General features: G+C 41.8%; 1 protein-coding gene across 2 annotated transcripts in view; it reads right to left on the reverse strand.

Annotated features, from left to right (window-relative positions):
* si:dkey-100n23.5 (cyclic AMP receptor-like protein A) overlaps positions 1–9,793 on the reverse strand; it is a 97,990-nt gene extending 88,197 nt beyond the window's left edge. The window contains exons 1-2 of one of the 2 annotated variants that reach the window (XM_031806269.1): positions 9,613–9,793; positions 551–603 (exon numbers count right to left, since the gene is read on the reverse strand). In XM_031806269.1, coding sequence (XP_031662129.1) covers positions 551–603; positions 9,613–9,696 — 137 coding nt within the window. In that variant the 5' untranslated portion in view covers positions 9,697–9,793. Of the gene's footprint in view, positions 1–550; positions 604–6,074; positions 6,130–9,612 lie in introns of those variants that run through there. The other variant, XM_031806270.1, reaches the window with a different exon arrangement.
* Positions 9,794–11,278: the final 1,485 nt, after the last annotated feature.

The raw sequence follows: 11,278 nt of genomic DNA on the forward strand, positions 1-11,278 counted from the left end.
TTTTCATACCTCATACCGTTTCTGTACCATACTGGGGTATACGGTATTACTGGAAGTGCACACAAGGGGCAGTATTTCAAATTATATATATTTTTTAAACACACAACAGGAATCTTGTTCCAGGAGGGGACTGAATGTCTCTGTTGTAAGCAAGAAGCTTGATCTTAACATCTAGCGAGCAAGATATTGAACCAAATACATAGCTGGAGCCCTGATCTGGATAGAATATATTTGACACCTCTTAGATGTGTTATAGTTATACTTAGAGTTAGTTATAAGCAGTGGCATAGCACTCACCTCTGCGAGGCGGGAGTGCCCACAACCCCACCGGTACTGAAAACACACCATTGGTATATGGTATAAACGGTATATCGCCCAAGCCTAGTGAGTACTGGGATGGAACTGAGGCCTACAAACAATGTAGGTCCCCCAGGATTGAAGAACGCTACTTTGAAACAAAGCTAAGAGATGTAAATCGGTTTATTATCTTAATTAAAATCTCTTTGATTAATTGGGTAATAATGTAAAAGGTGGTTGAACTAATACTCACCATCCTATCAGTGAGAAGGTGCCTGTGGCTCGCTTCACTGTGAGAATCACCACCTGTGGAGAGGAACACAACATTTGGTATGGCTTTATTTTACCATCATGTTTCAGGTGGGATTTTTTGAACCTGGTATTTACTACAATTAGCCTGTGTGTTAATAGGAAGTCCAAAAACTAAGACAAATCAGTGGGTGCAGTTCCTCTTTAACAGAAAATAACATTCTGGTGTAAAAACCATGGAAATTAAAAACTAAAAACAATGTTTTAAGTGAGAAGTAGGCATTGGTCTGAAGCTGAAAAAGAAAGCAAATTCACATGAGCACCACAATGTCTATTCCACCCATGCTCTACCAAGAATTTCCAGCACACAGCTTTGACCTACTACAATAGCTATGTTGATATATTTTACTTCAAACTATGTGTAGGCAGGTTGCTTAGCATTCAAAACCTTTTCAAACAGCCTAATTCATACTCTGAGGGATAATGACTTCTATTAAAAATATGTATATCATTTGGCTGTATTATTTTTAGATTTAGGCCTATTGTAAATGTGTATTATTGCCGCATCACCATCTTTAGTGCAAAAAGCAGTACAATTACAAACAGAACTTTAAAAGATACACTATGCATACATCGCCCCGCCTTTTCCTGGTTGCTAAAATTATAATAGTTTGCCAAATTTCAGTTTGTGACAAACAATTAAGTATAGTGTAGAGCAGTGGTTCCCAAACTTTTTATAGTCCCGTACCCCTTCAAACATTCAACCTCCAGCTGCGTACCTTTATTTAGCCATCTTACGTGTAAAACTTTATTTGGTCATAAAAATTGTGAATAACTCACCACAGGTTAATGAGAAAGATGTGCTTGAAAGGATACATATAACTCTGCAATGTTGGGTGTTATTGGAGAGAGTCTCAGTCTAAAATCATTTTCCACACACAGTCTGTGCCTGTATTTAGTTTTCATGCTAGTGAGGGCCGAGAATCCACTCTCACATAGGTACGTGGTTGCAAAAGGCATCAGTGTCCTAAAAGCGCAATTTGCCAAGACAGAATACTCTGAGCGTAGCACTATCCAGAAATCTGGCAGTGGCTTCCGATTCAATTCGTTTTGGGAAAGTACCTGTGTAATTGTGCACCTAACTCACCCAGAAGCTTCGCCATATCACATTTGACATTGTCCGTAAGCTTGAGTTCATTTGCACACAAAAAATCATACAATGATGGAAAGACCTGTGTGTTGTCCTTGTTAATACAGACAGAAAAGAGCTCCAACTTCTTAATCACAGCCTCAATTTTGTCCCGTACATTGAATATAGTTGTGGAGAGTCCCTGTAATCCTAGACTCAGATCATTCAGGCGAGAAAAAACATCACCCAGATAGGCCAGTCATGTGAGAAACTGTTCATCATGCATGCGGTGTGAAAAATATGGTCAGTAAAGAAAACGTTAAGCTTGTCTCTCAATTTAAAAAAAACACATCAATACTTTGCCCCTTGATAACCAGCGCACTTCTGATTGTTGTAAAAGCATTACATGGTTGCTGCCCATATCATTGCATAGTGCAGAAAATACACAAGAGTTCAGGGGCCTTGCTTTAACATAGTTAACCATTTTCAATGTAGTGTCCAAAACGTCTTTCAAGCTGTCAGGCATTCCCTTGGCAGCAAGAGCCTCTCTGTGGATGCTGCAGCATACCCAAGTGGCATGGGAAACAACTGCTTGCATGTGCGTTACCACTCCACTATGTCTTCCTGTCATGGATTTTGCACCATCAGTACAGATACCAACACATCCATATGATGTCACAAAGCTGTCCAGTACTTTAAAAATATCCTCTCCTGTTGTCCTGGTTTCCAGTGGTTTGCAGAAGAGGATGTCTTCCTTAATCGACCCCCCATAAATGTTACGGACATATACCAGGAGCTGTGCCAGGCCCGCCACGTCTGTTGACTCATCCAGCTGTAACGCATATAATTCATTGCCTTGTATGCGAAGCAGTAATTGCTTCAAAACATCTCCTGCCATGTCACTGATGCGTCGTGAAACTGTGTTGTTTGATGAAGACATTGTCTGTATAGTTTTTTGGCCCTTTTCCCCTAGCATTGTCCCAGCCATATCTGCGGCAGCAGGAAGAATTAAGTCCTCCACAATAGTATGGGGCTTGCCTGTCCTAGCCACTCAGCAGCTCAACATAAGACGCTTCTAGACCCTGTTGCTTTTATACATGTCTTACTACTCGAAAGTCGTCTTAATTCTCGCTCAAAAAACTCCTGTGGCTTGTAGTCCCTGTCTGTTGTCGGTGCTTTCCCTGGTAAGGGGGCAGTAGCTCTTCGGCTGCATCAGATTCACAACTGTTCGTGTCCATGCAAGCTAGGCTCACAACAAATGTAGAATTACTGATGCTAGCTCTGGATGTGCTCGTGGAAGCAGAACAACTTGTGTTGTCAACAGGTGCATAACTGGTATGTGTCTCGATGGACACAGGCCCTACTTTTTTTTTACCATTTATCAATTTTCGAGCAAACGGAATGAGCAGCAGCTGCGTTTGGCTACATACGGAGCGTTAATGAAATTCCCGCAAGAGATTAATGGTTAATGTGATTGGATGTTAATTATTTGACTAGGCTACCCGTATTTGACATGGTTGTTATTTCGCTGAACACTAGATGGTTTAATGACATTTTGCCAGTGAAACAAGGCTACTTAGGCGAGTAAAAAACCTCACCCAAATGTATAGCCCCGTTGGAAAATATAAATGGACTGTTTGAAAATATGATTTTTTCTTTTTTAAATGAATATATAGATTGTTTTTTTATTTAGCGTACCCTCGACTGCATACCTCAGTTTGGGAATACCTGGTGTAGAGAATCATCTAAACCCCTGTGAAATATATTTTCCATAACCAAAAATATTGTATTTTCAGCTGTTTAAAGCTGGTGTACAAAACTGAAAGTAAAAGACAGACACAAAAAATGTATGTTGGAAACACAAGTGGTTCTGAGCTTATGTCAATATTACACAGGTAAGCTAACAGTTACATAAATAAGGAATGAAGACAGGCTCTATCTAAGCTACTGTGTCCAACAGCTACTGTGTCCTGTTGTTTTGCTGGGCACCTACTGACCAAAAAAACAATGTTATTATGATTATTATTTTTCAATGACATGTATTGCTAAAATAAAGGTTTAAGGTAAATACATGCATGCACCACATTACTACAAGACAACTCAGCCAAGCCTGATGGACTTGTAAGTATAAAAGCAAAGCTTGCTTTCATAAAAAAAAAAAAAGTAAAGCATGAAAAGGTTGTAATGGGATAATATCTTACTGTGGTGTGTGAAAAATCCAATAATTTACCTTGTATACTGTACAAATCACATTATTTTGGAAGCACCTCCTCTAAGGGCATGAATTAGGCTGTTTGAAAATGTTTTGAATGCTAAGCAACCTGCCTACACATAGTTTGAAGTACAATACCAACATAGCTATTGTAGTAGGTCAACGCTGTGTGCTGGAAATTCTTGGTAGAGTGTTGGTGGAATAGACATTGTGGTGCTCATGTGAATTTCCTTTCTTTTGAAAAATAACTGAAATATAGCATTTACATAAGTATTCAGACAATTTACTCAGTACTTTGTTGAAGCACCTTTGACAGTGATTACAGCCTCAAGTCTTCTTGGATATGACACTACAAGCTTGGCACACCTGTATTTGGGGAGTTTCTCCCATTCTTTTCTGCAGATCCTCTCAAGCTCTGTCAGGTTGGATGGGGAGCGTCGCTGAACAGCTATTTTCAGGTCTCTCCAGAGATGTTTGATCGCGTTCAATTCTGGGCTCTAGCTGGGCCACTCAAGGACATTCAGAGACCTGCCCGAAGCCACTCCTGTGTTTCATTGGCTGTGTGCTTAGGGTCATTCCCCTGTTGGAATGTCAACCTTCGCACCAGTCTGAGGTCCTGATCGCTCTGGAGTAGGTTTTCCTCAAGGATCTCTCTGTACTGTTGCTCCATTTATCTTTCCCTCGATCCTGACTAGTCTCACAGTCCCAGGATTCACAAGATTCTCTGGTCTGATGAAAACAAAGATTGAGCTCTTTGGCCAGAATGCCAAATGCCACGTCTGTCGGAAACCTGGCACCATCCCTATGGTGAAGCATGGTGGTGGCAGCATCATGCTTGGGGATGTTTTTCAGCGGCATCCTTTAGGTGCCTTTTGGCAAACTCCAAGCGGGCTGTTATGTGCCTTTTACTGAGGAGTGGCTTCCATCTGGCCACTCTACCATAGAATCCTGAGTGATGGAGTGCTGTAAAGATGGTTGTCCTTCTGGGTGGTTCTCCCATCTCAACAGAGGAACTCTGGAGCTCTGTCTGAGTGACCATCAAGTTCTCGGTTACCTCCCTGACCAAGACCCTTCTCGCCTGATTGCTCAGTTTGGCTGGGCGGACAGCTCTAGGAAGAGTCTTGGTGGTTCCAAACTTCTTCAATTTAAGAATGATGGAGACCACTGTGTTCTTGGGGACCATCAATGCTGCAGAAATGTTGGTTCCCTTCCCCAGATCTGTGCCTCGACACAATCCGGGTCTCGGAGCTCTACGGACAATTCTCTGACATGCACTGTCAACTGTGAGACCTTATATAGACAGGTGTGTGCCTTTCCAAATCATGTCCAATCAATTGAATTTACCACAGGTGGACTCCAATCAAGTTGTAGAAACATCTCAAGTATGATCAATGGAAACCGGATGCACCTGAACTCAATTTGAGACTCATATCAAAGGGCCTGAATAATTATGTAATTATTATTATTATTTTTAACACATTTGCAAAAATGTATTTAAAAAACGGTTTTTGCTTTGTGATATTGGGGTAGTGTGTGTAGATGGATTAAATATACCATTTCATCAATTTAAAAAAAAGTCTGCAATGTAACAAAATGTGGAAAAGGGGAAGGGGTCTGAATACTTTCCAAATGCACTGTATATCCATAAGATGCCAGCTGATTCATGATTTGGACTGGCTGAGAATAGCTGCCTGCCTGTCTGTCTGTCTCATCCCGATACGACACATTCATTACTATGGGACAGCTGGAGGTCAAATATGAGCTCCTAAAATCACACAAAAAAACTGGATGTTCTTAGTCCACAACAACGCTTAAACCACATCAGGAGACCACTTTGAGGTCTGGGAATAATCTAAGAAATGGCTATTTTTGGGAGTAGTTATTCTTTACAGTAATTCAAGTGTGCACCAGCCAGAGACCACTGGTGAGCAATATTTCTGTAGCGCTCATGTGATTGCAGAGTTTGCAAAACAGATAGCTACTGAATTGACGCAAACAATCATGAGGCATAGGCTACTTTGTAGTTAACATTTAACTGAGAAGGTTTTTGGGAAAGCCTTTCCATCTCTACCAGAAGGTTAAGATTAGAAGCATTGCTAAGGGCTAAAGTGTAGACATATGCACACAAACAACAGAGAGATAAGGATCAACCTAGAGGAAACCTGTTTTACATTAGGATGCATGTACCTGTCACTCTGTGGGAGCCCTTTTTTCAACTGCATGCATGGTTTTAGAACCTAGGGCCTTTGTAGAACTATGTACTTTGGCTTTCATCCAAACTATAAACATGAGAGAGAAAGGAGAGAGAGAGACAGACAGACACATGCACACAAACAGAGAAGGGGACAGAGACAGAGTGAGCGGGAAAGAGAGAGAGACAGATACAAAGAGAGAGTTGAGAATGTGAAGCATGCATAACAGCTAAATAGCACCCTCGAGTGTCTTGAGGGGCCCTCCATTCGGGGCTGAGAGAATCATAGAACAAACACGACAAAGACACACACACACACACGTCTGCACTGCAGTCGGCAGAACAGGGCTGCTGTGAGTGACCTTCCACAGTGACAGTCTTGCCCATGGGAGAGATAGGCACAGGGAGCTCTCAACCTGATTAATAATAAAGACCAGGGCCTGGTTTCCCAAAAGTTCACCGTTATATCCCAGAGCTGTCTCCAAAAACAATCGTTACTAAGGTTGCACTTAAAGACCTTTGTTATTTACCTCAGACCAATCGTAGAACAGCTAAGTTAGATGCTTTTTGTGTTACTTTATACACAGATCTCCACTAAACAAAGAATCAAGAGGTTGATCTGTCTCCCTGTGACCGCCGAGAACTCCAGAGCCAAGTTGACTTCAAATACAAAGTAACCAATGTCTTTGCAATTGTTACAAACCCAGGATAAAAATATGCTTCATATGAAAATTGAGATGACTGCATTAAAAGAAAAATACAGTATAGGCTACATCCCTTTATACATGCATACTACATGACCTAAAGTCTCTGGACAACTGCTCATCAAACATCTCATTCCAAAATTATGGGCATTTATATGGAGTTGGTCCCCCCTTTGCTGCTATAACAGCCTCTACTCTTCTGGGAAGGCTTTCCACTAGATGTTGGAACATTGCTGCTGGGATTTGCTTCCATTCAGCCACAAGAGCATTAGTGAGGTCGAGCACTGATGTTAGGCGATTAGACCTGGCTCGCAGTCCGCGTTCCAATTCATCCCAAAGGTGTTCGACGGGGTTGAGGTCAGGGCTGTGTGCAGGCCAGTCAAGTTCTTCCACACCGATCTTGACAAACAATGTCTGTATGGACCTCGTTTTGTGCACAGTCATTGTCATGCTGAAACAGGGTCTTCCACAAACTGTTGTCACAAAGTTGGAAGCACAGAATCGTCTAGAATGTCATTGTGTGCTGTAGCGTTAACATTTCCCTTCAATTGGAACCAAGAAGCCTGAACCATGAAAAACTGCCCCAGACCATTATTCCTCCTCCAACAAACTCTACAGTTGGCACTACGCATTGGGGACGGTAGCGTTCTCCTGGTATCTGCCAAACCCAGTTTCGTCAGTCGGACTGACAGATGGTGAAGCGTGATTCATCACTTCCACTGCCCCAGAGACCAATGGCAGCGAGCTTTACACCATTCTAGCCAATGCTTAGCATTGTGCATGGGGATCTTAGGCTTGTGTGCGACTGCTCGGCCCGGGAAACCCATTTCATTTAACTCCCGACTAACAGTTCATGTACTAACGTTGCTTCCAGAGGCAGTTTGGAAGTTGGCGGGGGGGGAATTGTGTGTCATATTTCTTGTGTTTTACAAGAAAAAATATTTTGCATCGAATGATACAAACCCCCCAAAAATCAATTTTAATTCCAGGTTGTAAGGCAACAAAATAGGAAAATGCCAAGGGGGTGAATACTTTCACAAGCCACTGTATGTTTGCATCTGTGCAAAATGTGTACCAGGGTTGGGGTTGATTCTATTTTGATTCAGTAAATTCAGGAAGCGATTTGAAATTCAAATTCAATAATTGAAAAATCAAATGCCCTATATATATGGGTTAGTCGATTAGGCCTACTTCTCATCTGACAAAAGAGCTGTTCATTCTGTGACAGATTTAGGTCTTGGCCTATTTGGTAACTGGGCATCTTTAACAAGGTTGGCTGATTAGGAAGACGGCTGATTAGGAAGACAGCTTCCGGTGTCAGATGAGAGCGATTGCATGTCTGCCAAACAGTGGTTTATTTGGGCTCTTAGCTGGACAACATTACTGCTGAATTCCTGTGTAAAGTAGGCCACTGCACTGTCGGTCTGTCTACACCTGATGAGAACTTGGGAGCCGAGCGGTTCATATGAGATACCGTTTAGATAAAGACAATAAGAAGATGGACACTCAGACAGACCATAGAAACACACGCACAAATCATAAAACATTGGATCAGATTGCAAAGCCATTACTCTATCGTTCATGTGTAAATTAGGTGATTGCTTTTTCTGTCTATATACACCCGATGACAACTTTGAGCCAGGTGTTTTGTGTGAGATGCTGTTTCAATAGCCTACATACAAAGACAGACATTAAGACACACATACAATTTTGGATCTAATTGCAATGCTTTCCAGCACTGCCCATACACACTTGCAATTGCCCTGAGAATAGTGTGTCCAGTGTGTGTATAGCATCAGTGCTCTGATACTGAGGAAGGTGACCACTGCTGATGTCATTCTGTACCATCAGAACACCATTATAAGAGAGACAGTGAGCACAGTTACATGCGCACACAACAATGAAATTATTGTGGATTGTCAGGTTAATATAATAGTTAGTTTAAAAAGTTCACATGGTTTGCAAGAAGGATTTCCCTAATAATACTGTTTACATGGACACATCTGAAATCAAGCTACTGATGGGACTTTGATAAACTTGAAAACGAATTATAAGATGCATACTTCACTCGCGGGTAAAAGGCGTTGCATGGTCAATCTTACGGTAATGTGGCCTCTACAGAAGTCAGGGTATTCATACTTCTTGCGCTTTATGGAGCAGTGCAGAACTGTTGTGAAGGAAGTTGTCAAGGAAGTGAGTTTGTGTTTATAGAGAAACTTATGCCAACCAGTCATGTCAATGTGGAGCTTTACGGAGCCCTCCTTATTGTTACAAAATTTGAGCAGTTACGGTCATGTATTTTGGCCCCTGCATGACTCCGGAGGCTCTGCAATTGCGTTACACCACAGCATAGGGACGCCGAAACCAGTGAACACCAGCTATCACATATAAGTCAGCTATAATAATGTTATGATAAGGAATTATGGTTGCCCAACATTTTCAGCTGTCAAAAGAAAAAACAAAGCTTGCTACTCACTTGTCATAACTCAGTCAGTCAAAGGAACTGACAACACCAATGCCACACTTGGCCAGCATACACAAGTTGTTAGCCAGCATGATATTAGCTAACCAACCAACTACCTACAGTATGGCACCCATTTTAATACCGGTCGGTCACTAACTAGCCGACATTCCAGAGAAGTAACAAATGAATTGCTTAAAGCTGCCAGCATTAGTCACGTATATTATTGGTAAACACAGACGGTTAGAATAAACGATGGATCTGTCAACAAAAATGCAACAGTTAGCATGCTAGCGAGCTAGATAACTGGTTATCTCCCCATGCCCATTGCATATTGTTGTTAGCTAGGTACTGTACGAAGCTACTTACACATCGATAGTCGTCAGAATCTGTATTAAAGAAAATACAGCGTCTACTGTCGTTATTTAATGGAATTATATTGTTACTATCCATTTTTTTTTTTTTACAATTTGCTAGCAATGTTTTGATGTTTGGACGTCGCTACACATCATGTGAAATGGGATGACATCAACTTCCTAGCTAGCTACAGTGCACGGCTAAGGACAAACAGAATGGACGCTACAAACGCAAAGGGATCTTCTTCTTTGGTATTATGTCGTTCGAACATTTTGTTTGTTCATGCCGCCACCTACTGTGCGGTAGTGTGTGGTCGACACGTCACAATTGGACATTTTTGTGATACAAAAATAAAAGGAAGGGAGAAAAGGAAACAATTGTACCACTAACCCTACACCTATATACCACTATTTTATAAAAACTTAAATTCACCGCCCCATTCCACTACTTTGACCCTAACTGATTAACCAACAGTGCAGTTCAAGAAGAGTTAAGAAAATATTGACCAAATAAACTAAAGAAAAAATAATAAAAAGTAACACAATAAAATAACAATAACGAGGCTATATACAGGGGGTACCAGTACCGAGTCAGTGTGCAGGGGTACAGGTTATTTGAGATCATTTGTACATGCAGGTAGGGCTGAAGTGGCTATGCATAGCAGTGTACAAAACAAATGGAGGGGGATCAATGTAAATAGTCTGGTGGCCATTTTATTAACTGTTCAGCAGTCTTATGGCTTGGGGATAGAATCTGTTAAGGAGCTTTTGGTCCTAGACTTAGCACTCCGGTACCGCTCGCTGTGCGATAGCAGAGAAAACAGTCTATGACTTGGGTGACTGGAGTCTCTGACAATTTTATGGGCTTTACTCTGACACCGCCTATTATATAGGTCCTGGATGGCAGGATGCTTGGTCCCAGTTATGTACAGGGCCGTACGCACTACTCTCTCAGATCCCGAGCAGTTGCCATTCCAGGTAGTGAATCAACCAGGATGCTCTCGATGGTGCAGCTGTAGAACTTTTTGAGGATCTGGGGACCCATACCAAATCTTTTCAGTCTCCTGAGGGGGAAAAGGTTTTGTCGTGCCCTCTTCATGACTGTCTTGGTGTGTTTGGACCATAGGTCCTTAGGGATGTGGACACCAAGTAACTTGAAACTCTCAACCAGCTCCACTACAGACCCGTCAATGTTAATGGGGGTGTGTTCGGCCTGCCTTTTCCTGTAGTCCACGACCATCTCCTTTGTCTTGCTCACGTTGAGGGAGAGGTTGTAATCCTGGCGCCACACTGCCAGTTCTAAAGTCCTCCTCCCCATAGGCTGTCTCATCGTTGTCGGTGATCAGGCCTACCACTGTTGTGTCACAAGCAAACTTAATGGCAACCATGGCAATGAATGCTAAGAACTTAAATACAGTTAATTTTATCTTTGAAACATTTAATTGAAATACTGTAGAATTCCATTCATTCCTATGGATGACTACTCCTACGGAGGAGTGCCAATATGACTAACAGGTAGCTTCAAAGCCTCTCAATGACCAATACATAGCATCAGAAATCCAGGGTTTATACACTGTACTTTATTGGTATTGACCCTCGAGATGAGGTTCTCTCTTCTTATGCAGACTGTAGCTAACCCTTTCACATTAAATTATACTTGTCAGTAAGATGTATGTCTA

The sequence above is a fragment of the Oncorhynchus kisutch genome, linkage group LG26 (assembly GCF_002021735.2).
Source record: "Oncorhynchus kisutch isolate 150728-3 linkage group LG26, Okis_V2, whole genome shotgun sequence".
In the NCBI taxonomy this organism is placed as follows: domain Eukaryota; kingdom Metazoa; phylum Chordata; class Actinopteri; order Salmoniformes; family Salmonidae; genus Oncorhynchus; species Oncorhynchus kisutch.